Source organism: Bemisia tabaci, chromosome 1 (genome assembly GCF_918797505.1).
Source record: "Bemisia tabaci chromosome 1, PGI_BMITA_v3".
Taxonomy (NCBI): Eukaryota; Metazoa; Arthropoda; class Insecta; order Hemiptera; family Aleyrodidae; genus Bemisia; species Bemisia tabaci.
Genome location: NC_092793.1, coordinates 59,381,695 through 59,397,410, shown reverse-complemented (window position 1 = coordinate 59,397,410; position 15,716 = coordinate 59,381,695). Strand labels below are relative to the sequence as shown.

General features: G+C 35.4%; 2 protein-coding genes across 3 annotated transcripts in view; one reads left to right on the top strand and one right to left on the bottom strand.

The window, feature by feature from the left end:
* Gbeta13F (guanine nucleotide-binding protein subunit beta-1) overlaps positions 1-9,161 on the top strand; it is a 51,854-nt gene extending 42,693 nt beyond the window's left edge. For both annotated transcript variants that reach the window (XM_019050960.2, XM_019050959.2), the window contains exon 8: positions 1,582-9,161. In XM_019050960.2, coding sequence (XP_018906505.1) covers positions 1,582-1,688 — 107 coding nt within the window. In that variant the 3' untranslated portion in view covers positions 1,689-9,161. The remainder of the gene's footprint in view (positions 1-1,581) is intronic.
* A 1,724-nt stretch (positions 9,162-10,885) lies between these two features.
* On the bottom strand, positions 10,886-15,436 carry Lamtor4 (Late endosomal/lysosomal adaptor, MAPK and MTOR activator 4). Its single transcript, XM_019051005.2, has 5 exons — positions 15,135-15,436; positions 14,318-14,406; positions 13,568-13,676; positions 12,763-12,922; positions 10,886-11,879 (listed from the first exon to the last, which is right to left on the bottom strand). Exons 2-4 carry the CDS (start codon positions 14,384-14,386, stop codon positions 12,810-12,812), a joined length of 291 nt encoding a protein of 96 aa, XP_018906550.1. The 5' UTR covers positions 14,387-14,406; positions 15,135-15,436; the 3' UTR covers positions 10,886-11,879; positions 12,763-12,809.
* Between the last annotated feature and the right edge of the window lie 280 nt (positions 15,437-15,716).

Here is a 15,716-nt window from a genome sequence, read left to right as displayed (position 1 = left end):
GTCAAATGTGCTGTGTCTGTACTCAGCACATATCCAAATCGTGTTTTGATGCTTGATTCTTATAGATAAGCTAAAAATAATAAGATTCGTCTAAACAGCAACTTTCTACGTTCAGTATTAACAGAGATATCGCCCCATTAGAAGTCGAGTTTTTGACGTCATCCACCACAGTTATGACATTCTCGGATTTCCACCTTACTTTCATCAGTCGGTGTGACATACATTTGCACTGGTTGTGCAGCATGAAACTCGGATGAAAGCAAAATGGAAGAAACCAAGGGTGTCACTACCACGGTGGATGACATCAGAAACTGAATTTTTCAAAGCTCGATTTCTTGGTGAATATTGAATGTAGCAAGTTGCTGTTAAAGTAGATCTTATTATTTACAGCTAATCTACAAGAATCAATCATCCAAGCACGATTCTGTGTCCAGTGCAACTGACCCATTATTTATGAGATGTCTCCTCTTCATCAATCAGGAGGATACCACTATGTATTTACGAATCAGAAAAGAGCTGCGTGATTATTGATTCCTCTCAAAATGTCAGAATGTCAAATTTAATTTAGGAAAAGGAATTTTAAGCTGTATTAGTGAATGTTGCCTTCCAACAAACGAAATTGACTCTCTTACCTCAGAAGTGCAGAAAATTCCCAATCTTCTAATCCTAGGAACCTTTTTTTTTTGGCTCAAGGAAGTGGGGCAAACTATAAATTTTATCGTAACATTGAACATTTTACCACAAAAGCAGACATTTAGCTTTGAGACAAATGGGCCTGTTGCAAACTTTTGCTAGAGCAAAAATAAGAGTTGTTTCTTGTAGATAATGCCTCAAAAATCATGATGAGCGCATCGGCAAAGTCTGAAATGCACTCATAACTTCACAATCTGCGTAAGAAATTTGCGTTTTTTTAAGCTTCCCGCTTCAAAAACGATACTACGGCATAGGTGAACATTTTGTTAGAGGAGTCGCTCCATCGTCGGCGATATTCATCATGGCCGACTCTTGCACACAGTTCCGCGCGTAATTCAAGGAGAGTTCAAGGTCAATCAATTCGGGCGTGGAAAATATGAACGTTAACACACCGATTGTTATCTGGTCTAATCCAGTTCAGGTGTTATCTCGTCCCATCAAACGTGTTTTGGCGGATTGGCGTCGGCTATGATGATTATTGCCGACGATGGAACGACTCCTCTTACAAAATGTTCACCTGTGCCGTAGTATCGTTTTTGAAGCGGGAAGCTCAAAAAACCGCAAATTTCTTACGCAGATTGTGAAGTTATGAGTGCATTTCAGAGTTTGCCGATGCGCTCATCGTGATTTTTGAGGCATTATCTATAAGAAACAACTCTTAGTTTTGCTCTAGCAAAAGTTTGCAACAGGCCCATTGGGAGCATATCTGTGAGGCTATAATGCTTGTACACAGCAATTATCAGCGTTTTGAAATGTTCTGTACCCTTGACTTACCTCTCCCCCCCCCCCCCAACAATAAATAAATAAAAGCTTAATTTCTCCCTGCTGAATGCTGCCTGTTGGAGCCACTCTGGAATTGCACTAATCCAGTTTTTTTCTATTTTACAGGAATTTTAGCTGGACATGACAATCGTGTAAGTTGTCTAGGAGTTACAGAGGATGGAATGGCTGTTGCAACTGGCTCATGGGATAGTTTTCTACGAATTTGGAATTAGGAATTCAAATCTTGAGACTTTTCTTGTAATGAAATCGCTAGTATTATCAATTTTCTGGCAGAGCTCTTATCCTTTTTAAAATGGCCAAGTTGAATTTACTTCTCACTCACTGATTTTTTATACTTTTCAATGATACGATTCCACTCCTTTCTCTCGTCAGACTTATTTTATGTAATCGTGCAATTTTGACTTGTATTTAAACCAATTTACAAAAGTCTAAAGTAAAATTTAGCTCTCGAAACAAAAGATTGAAACATTTTTTTCTTTTTTACTACTAAATAATTCAATTTTCTCTAGTTATTTTTAAGCACTATCTATTCAGTACTGATAATTGATTTTATTGATTGAAGTAAGTATGTAAGTAAGTTAGTAAGTCAGTAAAGTAAGTGAAGTCGTTTTTATCACTGTTAATATTTTCGCAGCTACTTTCCCTCTAATGATCTTTTTCAGCAAATACATTTCCCCTTAGTCCTATTTTTCTTAAATTTGCCCCCCCCCCCCCCCAATTAATTTATTTCATCTCAACATATTATAATTTTTTTCAATTGTCATTTGTTTCCATCAGCTGATTTTCTTTTACCCAGAATGTTGCAATGCACTAAAAAGAAAAAAATGAATCAAATCAACCAAAATCCTGATCGGGATACATAATCTGGTCAGAATATCTTCAATCAAGTATTGCCTAACCAAGGGAAGAAGAAAAAAGGTTACTCCACCTGCCATTGGAAGTGGGCCCCTAATGAAGTCTCTTAATTTTTTTCAGGGATTGGGTTTGGCCATAACCATACTGCTGTTACACAGGGGCCAGGTATAAAAACTTGACCATATTTGGGCGTCCCAGACAATATTGGGCGCTCTTCAATGCTTGGAAAATGATAAATTTTCATTGAGGGCCCAGTTCAAATGACAAATGGAACAAGATCTTTGATCGGCTCTTCAAATTTTTCTCCCACCCCCTCTCTCTCAGTGAGGCATGTCAAAATTTAACAAAAATTTGTGTGATTTTTTCTTTTCTCACTACATCCAAAGTTGATACTTGAGAAGGAAACTTTCACTTCAAAAATTTGGGAGTGCGATTTATTTTTTTTAGACAAGCAGATTCTTGTGAATACATAGTTTAATCATCCAACTTGTCTGTTGTGCTCTTTTTAATGCATTTTTGCGTGTGAATTCATCCTGTATTTAATCCTCATGGCAAGAATAAGTGACTTCTGCTCTGCTTTTCATGTATTTTTGGTTTTACGTTTTGCCAACTGAAATATTCGCAAAAAAAATTACACAATCAAAGTTTAAGGTGAGAAGTCTTGATTTAGAATGTTAAGAGTCTGTAGTTAAATCATGCTTTTTCCTACTCGATTTTTTTAAAATAGTCACATCCATTATGTAGAAGTGTAATTTTTCTATCTTTTTATGAAAAGTGAAACTCGAACTGAAATTCATTTCGCACAATTAATTTAAGTTGAGTTTTACTCTCAAGCATTTTTTTCTGCATTATGCACATATTTTATCTCCTGTAAATCTCAATGAAGATGGAACGCATCAACCTTTTAAGGAGGGAGAAGAACTTCCATTTCGATGGCCAGTATAATATGTAATCATAATCTTAGTTCACTCCTGACCTGTGGAATTAAAAGTTTGAATCAGCTCTATTTAATGTATAGTCAAAGATTTTTTCAGTAAGCTTATCAAATTGAAAATCTTCTGTATTTTAACTCTCCTCTTGTGCTTCCTACCGAAGGAGGGTTGAGGATTTTCAGAACTCAGAATTGATGCTGTCTCTATCTTATGAAGTTATGAATCACCTAACGTGTAGTTTTAAAGCATTGAAGACTTGTTCGTTCTGAAACGTGAACTTTTTTGTAATTACAAAGGAACTATCTATCACTTCTTGTTTTGTACCTATTGTAAAGCCGGTGAGTGAGCTCATCGCTTAGTTGTTCAAAAAATTGTATCTTGTTTTTCTCTTTGTTCCCAAGTTTTTAAGAAACCAATGGGCGAGTTTGTTCTTGCATAGCTACCATTGCCATCATGTTCTTTGTTGCAGCCTAACAAATAAGTTTACGATTTTGTAAATAAGCTTTTAGATGTGTTCATTGTTGTTGCAACGTATCAAGCACAAGGAATCATATGTTGTTCATCCTAACTTACTTATACTTGTATAGACGTGTAGGTAAAATTTGTACGTTATTCAAGTTCTAGTGTGCCCAAAAAGTCCAGTTGCTCTCTCAAAGGAGAATACTCTCGGAATTCGGAGTCTTGAACTCAGCTATGGACTAGTGTTGTATTTAAGTATGCAGCTGTTGACTAAAAATATTTGGAAGAAAATCCCAAGAGGTGACCAGGCAAGACTCTGTTCGATCAAAACACCCTCAATGTTTTAGGTACTGCATTGCAAAATCAAACTCGCTCAGTGTAAATCATGCAGTCTCAAAATATTCCTTGTAAATTAATATATTTTCAAAAATCTCTAATCGGTGTCTACAAGGTTTGGAACCAGATCATCAATTGTCATCTTTATATTAAAAATTCAAAAAATTTGCAACAGACGTACACAGTTTCTCGAATTATTCTTAGTTTAACATGTTCGTATCTGTGGAAACCAGACATGTTAGTCGACTAGAATCTATAAATTTCTAATGATAGACATTCATCCAAATTCTAAAAAAGACAGAAATGAGACATTTTCCTATTCAGTTTAAAATGATCTTGCTCATTGATGAATAAGATATACTCTCTTGAGGTAAATTGGATGTCGTTGAGCAAACAAGTTCCAACCTGCGTATGCAAGTTGAAGAAACATCTATCTGCCACAGGTAGAGAATGCGCAGTTACTCATCACCTCCAGGAAGCCACTGTGGATGGAGCTCCTTTGCTCAATGACGTCCAGTTGTAGTTAATCTCCTCTGTTTCCTTGCATTCTTGTTATATGATTACAATTTACAACATGTTACTCCTGACTCTAATCCTTACAGAATGGCAGTCTATCTAGGTTCTCGAAGGATTCAAAAATTTGTAGGCACCTTCCTCTCCTGCCTCTCGGCAAGTCGCGGGCATCCCAGGTCTCCAGTTTGGACTCTAAATCAAGGGAACTCTGGTTTTCTCTGTTTGTAGACACCCTGCATTTTCGATGGGAGTGTATCAGTGTAACGTATTTCTTTTCAGTTTGTTAATTTTTCCAATCGTTGTTTTAATATTTTAACTTAATTGTCGTTAGCTAAATTCAATTATTTAAGTAAATTATTAATTTATTATCGTACCAACTATTATTTTGTAAATGTTTTTATAAACTTAAAAAAATGAAAATAAAAATTCAAATAAATTTCAAAATGGAACTTTCACAAGTCTTCTGTATTTTTTTAAACCCTACACCCATTAACTCATTAAGTCAAGGTGTCTACTTACTTGAGAAAATCAGTATTTCAACTACATTTATAAAAAAGGCTACAACCTTTACACTGGCTTGCAAACAGAAATGATAAGCTACAATATTCTTCTGACACATTTTGTAGGAATTAAGCATGACGTAATCTGTTTCTGTTCACCCAAAGAATCTGCCTCTTTTTAAAGAATTATCATTTCATCTCTTGAAATGAACTAATTACATCAGAATTGTACCGTAGCATCAGCCAGGGCCTCCGTTTTGTGAATATCGGCATGTGACTGAATCACATACCTGCATACCACTGCACATCTTTCGCAGAAACCGCATACAATATCTCAAACCGCATATTTTTGTATCTCATGCTGGAAGCATAAGATATGTGTTCGCCTATTGATGTTTGTTTTTCCCAAAAGCAAACAACATCAAAAGGATAACATATCGACGGTGTAAGTCGGCAAACACATAACTCGTTTACAGTGTCTGAAAATCTCCACCTCTATGTTATTTTTTTAAAGGAGAACAAATTGACATAATTCCTCGGTGTTTTTGCAGAATTTTCTTTGCACAGAGAAGAATAATCATGGCAATTTTAAAGAATTGCCGTTGAGTAGTTTTCTGTTTAAAAAATAAAGTGTGACAGGAAGTCTGCGACGTCGCAAACCGAGTTATGTGATTGCCGACTTGCACCGTCGATATATTTATTTCATTACTGTTATACTGGACATGCAATTTCCAGAAAATTAAACAACTTTTGGTTGTTCATGCGAACGAAGATGAACAGCTCTAATCTCACTTCCTGCCTAATTAATCATATTCAGGCTCATCCTGCTTCTAATCATGTAACTTTAATAATTTTATCTAAAAAGAAATTGACCTAAAGTTGGTTTAGACTTTCTAGCCATGTCACTGTGCAATAACAAATTTTGACTGTTATTTTTCAAAAACAGTTGATGACTCATGCCTCTTGAGGAAAGCATTTTAATTTTGTTTTTACTTTATTATTGCATTTCCCACATGGAGAAAACACTAAGATTCAAATTGGGCGCACAAGCATAACTTGAAAATATGAGACATGTCTGGGGAGAGATATACCAAAATCCCTTCTTACCTCAATCTCTGTATCATATCATATTAGTAATGATAGTGTATTCGTGCGTATTTTTTGGAGAGGCATATTGTGTGATCTATTGGTAGATATAGCACTTACATTCATTCATGTATTGTATGACTTGCATACCATGACATGAATTATGTATGCGAATTCCAATCGGTAAGGCCCTCATAGCATTGTTTTTTTTTTTTTTTTTTGTATTTTCCCTTTCCAAATATATTGCTCAAATTTCAACGGAGAGTAAACTAATCCAAGGTATTTGGGGATTTCGGAGACAAGAAATAGTAAGAAGTAAGAGGTTCAAATTTTATCATACAATTCTTAGGGCTTTGTCATTGGAAATCCACACAAAAAGCATGTTTAGTCTTGCAATTTCAAGATGATCCTTGTAACTTCCTTGAAATTGCCTCCAGTACAGGAATTTCAAAGCGAATAAGGAATTCTTGGGGTGGTTTCAAGTCTAGGCGGTCTCAAGGAGCATCCTAATGAAGTCTCTTTCTATTTTCAAATGTACAGAAACGCAAGAGTTTATGAACCTAATCGAAGTTCAAAAGCTATTCCTGAACTTACAAAGCTGTGCGAAGCTTTCTGAGCCCACAATTGTTAGCAGCACTCAGCAAAGTCTATGCTCTAATTTTTAGGTTTAGAAATTCTACAATTTTAAAGATATAAAGACAAAGCCCTGGCAGCATGAAATGAAGCCGGGCATGTGGGTGCTTGAAGGTTTTGCAGCATGAACAGGACAGTTTTGAAATAGAAAAAGAAGTGTCTACTCTCTAGAGGCTTGACTCCATTTTCTGACTCATTATAGCATGTGAATGAAGGTAAGTCTGCTGTCAAAAAATTGCATCATTTCTTTTTTTCTGCGTGTAAGTAGTACCTCAATTAACGCTGTCATTATGTTCCCTCTTAAATACTTAAGCTAACATTGACTACTATTTCATTATTTTTTTGTTCTGTTTTTTTCCAAAGGTAAGCATTTTTCTTAACAGTTTTTTTTACCAGTTATCCCCAAAAGACTTAAGGGCTTGTGATGGGGAGTTTTATACTCCTAGCTTTGAAATACTCTCCATCAAATGGGACCATATAAAGCAAATATTACTACTTTCGCCGAAATAATTTTTTTACTCTCTCTCTCCTATCCCCTGACTTTTTTTTAGGTTGTTTGAAAACTGATAGTTTTTTGAAAGCTTGTAAATTTGTTACGTAGGTAGCCGTACCAATATTGGTTCCTTGCTAGTTCAAATTGAATTATTCAAATTTCACGGTGTAATCATTTTTTTTATCTTGCACTCCTAAATTAGCTAAAATTTTCTGTGAAAGTGCGTCAAAAGCGGAAATGTCTTATAAATGAACATGTAACATCAGCTTGTTATTTGTACATAGGAATTTCATAGGGACCTTCGGCCCACCCCAGTACCATTGAATGTCAAAGATGGATTTTAAAGAAACAAAGAAAATTGTTTGAACATGTTTTAGTTAGGAAGTCCTTTTCGTCCTTTCAGTCTCAAATTTATGTTAAAATTTACTAAAATAGAGCGGTAAAAAGCTACTAAAAGTGCAAGGATGCATTTTAACGTAAAACATTTTAAAAAAATGTTTCTTAACTCTGTTATTTCACCAGTTTTTTTTTACAATTTTCTCTTTGATATTTACAAGTTTTCTAAGTTTTTTTCAGTCCCATAAGCTGCAATTAAGCCTCTATTGAGTTCCATCTCGAAATATTCACACCAGCAGTACCTCGTTGGGAATCCAGTTTGTCCCTAAAGAGCGAGGAATTTGGCACAATTATCAGTGCAATGCCTTTTACAGCTCTCTGATTAGTAAATTTGTGGAAGCAAAATAATCCCAGAAATTTAAGTATCAGAAAACGATGCGATTAAAACCTTTCAGTAAAGTGTAGAACCTTGCAACAATAACAGTCTTTAATGCCGCGGAAGGAGTCATATCTTACAATCCTTACCAATTTTGTACTCTATTAAATTCAAGAGTATTTTGTGCAAAAGCTTCTATGTTCGCTTTCAGTATCATATTATCAACAGCTTTTCATCCACATCTTTCTGTTGGAAGTGGGTGTTTATCAGTAAGAGCTAACCTTGGCTCATGCTGCAGCTGCAACCCTGTATTTTTTTATCTTTGATACTCTAGTGTTGGTCTTAGGATTCCTTTCAAGCAAAGCGTCAAGAAATGAGCTAAAAATTTGATTTAATCTATTATTTGGACCAGTGTTGGATTTTTTTGACCAAATATACATACTCTAAATTGAACACCCAAAATTAACCCTGTTCGTACCATAAGTGTGCACATCTATGCATTTATTATGATAAATTACGTTGTAGTTTAGGCCTTTTTTCAATGATGAAATCTTTTGTAAAATTGGATGGGTGAGCTTCCTCATCCTGTTACTTTAATTAGGCTCCATCCTGCTGTTGAATTTCTCTTGTCTTATTAGAAATACGAACTCTAAACACGTAATAAACGATGGAATTGATTACTTACCTATTCTGAATTTACCATTCAATTTTATTTTAAAACATACGGATTCTGCCAGTTTTTTACTTATGAATATAGTAATAATTATTGTTTCTCTCCCTAAGCTTTTGTGAAAAAAAATGTAACTCCCAAACATTGCAAAATATTATAGTAGTTGTGAAGTAGGTATAAAAGTACCATTTATCATTATTTCTATCAAGGTGTAATTTCTTTTTATCTTTTTTTTCGGTCGTTTGATGTTTTTGCTATTTTCAATAGGTAATGATGATCATTAGAGATGAAGAAAAAATTCACGGTATTGTAAATAATTGTTTCTATTATCGAGGAAATTCTATGAAAATAAAATGTAAGACTTAAGCACGGCAACCACGTCCCCTTTTCTCCTTGTTCAGAATAATGACCCTTTCGTACCTTCGACCATGTATTTTAAATTTTTGTACTATACTGTATTGTCACCAAATCAAAATTAAACTCTGTTTTAACTTAATTTTGTTCGTTTTTCAATTTTACGTTCATGACAGATCTGCAAGTGTTGGCAGTGTATACCTAATGAGACTTAAAAAATTACATTGTTCTTATTTCAACATATGTAAATGAAATAGAAGTTGAAAAAAATGACTTGGAGACTTGTGGCACCAATTAACAATGAAGTCAGTTATTGAAACAAAAATATTAGCTCTGGCATAAAAAGTTAGATCTATGAGGAGGACAATACGCTATTGATTCAATACCCAAAACTAAGTAGGATTAGTCGCTCATCTATAGATCTTCGCTCCTGGAAAACACTAAAAACTTGGCAGGGTACAGGGTAAATTTTACCAATGGAGTAAAATTTCGCCGTCAACATTAGATGTTCTCCAATTAAGAAGACTTGTAGCTAATCTCTTGAAAATGATCCAAGGAGCTCAATTTTTTGGTCTAAAGTAAACAATTCCAACAAATCCTCACAAACGGGGAATTGGCCATACGAGTCAATCATCAAAAATCAGAATCCCCCGAGGACTTAAGGGGAATTTTTCTCGAATTTTAACATGAAGAAAACGTTTAGGATATGCAACTTATCTTACATGGTTTGGGGTGTGGAATTGCTTGCGTATGGTCCTGAGGATTCACAAGGCCTTCTGATTCCAGAAATGAGGGATTTTGATTATTCACCCACATGGCTAATCCTCTAATGGACCACTAGACAAGGTACGAATTTCAGCATTCTGATACACGTTTCTTAACCAAAATTTCACGTGGAACACGATACGCACAACGAAAATTATCGAAATCAACTCCTTACGAAGATATTTACTGATTCTTGATGCGTGAATTCAAACCACCCGCTCATGAAAACTCAATATTCTAAGTGATTCACATCAAGCGCTAAACGTTTATCATGACAGTCTCTGCGATATAAAAATCTGGCAATCTCAATCTTAACGCTTTGGCTCAGGTATAGCATATTGCTTATAGTTTGAACTACACATGGTGGGAAATGAACATTGCTCGATAGAGAAGATTGCCGAAACCGTTGTAGTGCGCGATTTGACTCACGTAGAGCTTTGAGTTTCTTGTGAGCGGGCAGTTCAAATTTCTCGTAACCAATGTGAAATAAAAACGTTAATATCTTCGTTAGGAGTTGATTTCAGTAAATTTCGTTGCGCGAGTCGTGTTCTACGTGAAATTCAGGTTAAGAAACATGTATCAGAATCCTTTAACTCGTACCTTGTTTAGTGGTCCATTGTGAGAACCAGAGGACTTGTAAGATTCGGACCAGACTCCCTGGGTCACTTTACAGAGGATCAGCTTCATGATCGCTCGGTTGGAAAGCTTTTAATTTTAACCACAAAATTGTTATTTGTAACACACCTGCCGTATGTATGGACAAGGAAAAAAATGTTTAGACAAGCGATCATCCATTCTAAGCAAACATGCAAGTTGACTCCGCGCAATAGATGCTCACAGAGAGAATGACTGACAAAGCTAAGCGAACAAGTAACTCCATTTCACTTTAATCTTAGCTTGTCTAGTTGGCTGACATAGACTTTCATTTATTGGCCTGCTGGGAGGAGACGGTTTCAACTGTGTACTTCCATTTTAATGCATGCTCTCCAAATTAGTTTGAGTAGGAAGTTTTTAGTAGTTTATATGAATGAATTTTGCATCATAATTAAACTATAATATATTTTTCCCTCCTTTTAGGGCAATGGTGAGGTTGAATAATAATTTTTATTTGTTGAGAAAATAAATTTATTCACTAACAGGTATGACAATAATATGCTTTGATCAGCACAGAAAATGAAAGTAACAACAGAGTTAAAATAACGACGATAATTACAATATCATGAAATACAAACATCAATTTGCTTATCGATTGACTTCCCGATGAATTCCTGATGTCTAATATTTCAGGAAATTAAATTTCTTGTTCAATTCCTATTACACCGAGGAAGTTCATCTACTTCTAGTTTTTAACAATGAATATGCCATCCTCAATCAAACATTGACTGTAAATTCAGGAATTATGAGAGCAGATTTGACACACTCTAAAAAAAGATGAAATTTTTTGGTTTGATCTTGAACTAAAGAGAAATTATGGAAGAGGGTAGCAAGGCCGTCATCTTGAGATGGAGACTACAGAAAGGCATGATACTGATACACACTTTGAATGACCTAACTTTATGAAGACTCCCATTAGCAGTGTAATTGCTAGCCACCATCTCCTATATTTTTTCCAGGGGCTCAAATAATAATTCATGCAAATTCCATTGTTCATTGCTAAGATAAGCCATTTAAAATGTATTGTATTTTTGATGATGAAAGGAAGAACTTGAACTACATAGAAAAAGTAAAAAAGTATTCACACATGTTCAAGGTCAAGGGGGATTAGTTTGATTGCTGCAAGAGGCAATGCAATCAGAAGAGCGACTCATGTATACACTTGCCCTCTTACAACAAAAACAATTAATAATAATACTAGAGACATATACAACTTGCGTAGGCCTCATTTTCATACTTGCATTCATTCAACAAAAAATAAACAATTCTCATGTACCTCGGTGTTTTTTAACTTGTATAATCAACAGTGCAAGTAACAGGATTCCAAAAATTACAGCCAACCATTTCTTGAAATTAAAATTTTGTGATCCCCAAATGGCCACTTCTTGACCGAATACTGAAAATTTTTCAGCCTCCTTTGAATAACTCTAGGCAACTCCATCTGCAAACAGATCGACATTTCTTGGTAATTTCATCTGAACGTGTTCATAATTACAGTGTAGATTAAGGAGCTCTGCTGGTAATTAAAAAAACAATACTCTCTTTGAGCACACGAGTGTCCACCACTGAAAAAGTGCATGCATTCTAAAGGGACAAGTCCTGTTTTAACTTTTGGCAACTAGCAAGTAGGATTTTCCTGCCTTTGTAATAGTGAAAGTTTGTACAAATGGCATTCGAGAGTTTTTAAAAATGATTTTGTCAAATCTCATCTCAATGGCTCAGCATTACTTCATTGCCTCAAAATTTACCGACCAGGGCAATTGCCTCTGCTGCCCTGTCATTTGCGAATATTAATGGCCGCGTCTATAAGATGAATTGCTCAACCTTAACCAAACATCTAAAACTTGCTATTACAGAAAGGCTGGCTGGGCTAATTACAATTAGCATCATTGCTGACCTTGTCCTAAATAAGAACTACAAACAATAAAAATCTCTATTCTACTTGAGTTGTGGAAAGGACGATTTCAGCTCCCACTAATATCATAGCATAAAAGGATAATCTAAGTTTGATCCTTACCTAACTGAACTTCCTTAAACTTTCCTAACTTAATCTCTGGATATTCTATCAAGGTTCAGTTGATATCTTTTCAATAGGGTTTTTATTAGTTAAACTTCCTCAAAAATCATTTAATCTACAGGGAATTTTAAGATTTTCTTCTTGAAGACATGCCCGATACAATGAACAGTTTGATAGGTCATTCACACTCTCAACTGCCTGAACTTGCCTGAAACCACCTTCAAATCAGCATACTACTCCCGAATCACATACTAACTATTACTTTTAAATTATCACTGAATCAGTATGTTTGTGAAAAATTTCATACCACCAAAATGACAGCAGTTCTTTTAGATGCTGGATTTCAGCTTGAAATCATTGATCAGCTTCTGCTCGACTACTGGTAGAAACTGGTTGCAATTTTTTCTTCACAACATACAGCTTCTTATTTGACAGGAGAATTATGTAGCAATGATCTGAGTAAGTCACTGGAAAGAAATAAAAAAAAAAATGAATAATCTGGTTTACAGTGCATAAATTTAAATTTGCCAACCCCGCAAAGAAATTAACAGCAATATACAGAAAGTAATACTAGGTCAAAAAAATTACTGCAACAAGACAGAACAAGATAGACAGATGGGAACAACTGATGCAAAGCATCAGCCAAGAGGATCAAATAAGCCCACTGACCTTTGGGAAAACAGGCACATGATGCATTTGGGCATTGCAGAGTGGCTTTAGAGTGCGTTGTAGGATTATCATCAATAATTACACAATTACATGACGAAAAAACATTAAAACAGGGTACAAGTTGAGAAAACGATAAATATGCGGAGCATTTCTTGCCTTACCGTTAAGCGACAACTCATGTATTTATAATTTGTAATTTCTTCTGTTCCTGTTAATCGGTTGAAAGAGGGCATATTAAGCTCAAAGCTCAAAACGTCCTACTTAGTTGTCGTTTTTTTAGCTTGTACCCCATTTTTGTGTGTTTTCTCGTTATGTATTATGTTGGATAACCAATTTTGTTGCATTTATATTATACAATTAAAAATTCTAATGTATTCAGTTGGACTGATATTATGCTGAAAAATCAAAATTTCACTGTAAATTACTATTCTTGAAAGGTATACCTGTCAGTTTTTTATATCCTTCTTTATGAGGTGGTACTTTATCAGCAAGAGAAACCAGTTCACTGATGATGTTAGCAGTGTGTTCTGCATTTTCAAGATCACCTCCCGACTGAAAAGAAAAGAGGTATGTTTTAATGAAGTATTTCACTTATTACAAAGTATAGTTAAATTGTAATATTGTTGTGCTAAAAGAATCATTTTCAATTACATCGCTTAGTCGCACTTTTTTAAGTTGATTTTAGTGAAAGCTGGAAGATTTTATTGGAACAAATTTTATAAATTATACGCCAGACTTTCAAGCTGGCAGGAAATAAATGCAAACTCTTCTGTTTTTTTCTTGTTAAAATCTTGTCTTATGCTGCTGTCATTAAAGGTGCTGTAGGTACATTGGATGACAATTGCCAGCTATTAATCCTTAGATCAGAAAATGGATCCAATGTACAGCACCTTTAATGGCAGCAGCGTAAGGAAAAGGGGATATCCACATTGATAATGAGAACACTTTATGAATCATTTTGGACCACTGTTGCGTACTTAGCTACTGTACTTGTAAAAGCCTAAAAAGAGACATACAATTTTATACTGTATTTTACAGCTAGATTTGCAACTTGAACATCTCAGTAATAAAGCTCACCACTGAGAAAGGTAAAGTGATTTCTGACTGATGCTTTTCCAACTATGAGCAGGGATTAGTAATCTGCCAAATAATTAAGCTTAGGCTACATATAAACCTTGTGTTGAGAAACTTACAGCAATAACTGCCCCGTCATTTGTGAGAACCAAATAACCTGTCTGATTCGGTATGCGCTCTAAATTCATCTTTCTTGAGGTTTCAGGAACTGAAACAAAAAGTACTTACATCAAATTTAATTTTTACATCGGAGTCTAATGGGCAGTTGCCTGATTTATATATGCTCGCACAGCGACATAGTCACCCTCTATCAATACCTGGTTGCTGCTAAATGGTGAGAAAGTAGGAGCCGCCTGCAAATAGAAATTAAACAACTGCAAACTTATCTGCAACACATCAAGTATATTTTGGGATGAATTGGATTAACATTCCATAAACTTACTTATATTCTAGAGATCATCCTAATTGGCCCTATTAAAATATAGGAAGTTTATTTATGCAAGTATCGTCAGATAAGTTGGCAGTTGTTTACTTACTTTCCATTTGCAAGCGACTAAATTGCAGTTGCCTGATAGCCATCGAGGATGGACCGTGGGCGAGTCGACCACTGTGCACGGAAACATGAATGAGTCAGAAGTAAATGAGTGTCTACTTATAGACAAGCCCAACATTACCTCTAGAACAAAAACCCGATGTGCTGTGATCACTCTCAACAGGCTCGAGGTGGGTATCACAAAGGGTCAAATGAAAGTAGTCTAGACTTTCACGGTTCCATGATTGTTGATTGATTCAAAAACAAACTGAAATGGAAGGTTGCCATCTCCCTGGCTGTGGGAGGATAAGGCGCTGGGCTGTTAAGTATCGCAGAGGGCCAGAGAGCACTGTGGTAGATGCTCTGATGTACGTAAGATTGATTCAATAGCGTTAAAAACTTACTTCTTGATAGGCTGCTAAGATGATATGGCTCGGCCGTGAGAAAGAGTTCTGAGCAGAGGAAGAACTGTAGACAGAGGGTCTGAATCGCACAAAACTTGATAGAAAAATTGTTAAAACATAACTGTATTCATTCGACCACTCAAGCCACCGGCACGCTCTAATCTTATAATCGACTCTAATTATACTTCTTATTGATTTTAATTAGATTCATTTAATTTCATCGATTGAATGCATTTTCCAAAACAGAATGAACCACAATGAACTTAAAAAATAAACATAACCTAAACAAATATATACTGTGGGTGATGTGATAAGATAGTCTGTGCTGATTTGTGCAGAGACAAAACTGAACTACCAATAGAATACAAGAATCTGACGCCCGCTAAATTTAATTTGACGGACTTTTCGTAACAACGCGGTTTTCGCGATGCCAAGGCGGATTGACTAGGAGGGCCAGGGAAAGTGAAATTGCATATATTTTTTTGCTCCGAAAATTTTAAATAAGTTCGATTTTGGACTCTGGTGGTTCTTTAAAATATTTTTTCAATCAAACATAATGCCTTCTGAAAAGATTATGGCACA

What these genes read in the sequence shown, in the direction of transcription:
- Lamtor4 (XM_019051005.2), bottom strand. Translation starts at nt 14,386, where the DNA reads ATGAATTTAGAGCGCATACCGAATCAGACAGGTTATTTGGTTCTCACA. An exon ending in ATGACGGGGCAGTTATTGCT is followed by an intron (nt 13,677 to 14,317) that starts GTAAGTTTCTCA and finishes TTTTCTTTTCAG; the next exon opens with TCGGGAGGTGATCTTGAAAA. An exon ending in AGGATATAAAAAACTGACAG is followed by an intron (nt 12,923 to 13,567) that starts GTATACCTTTCA and finishes ATTTCTTTCCAG; the next exon opens with TGACTTACTCAGATCATTGC.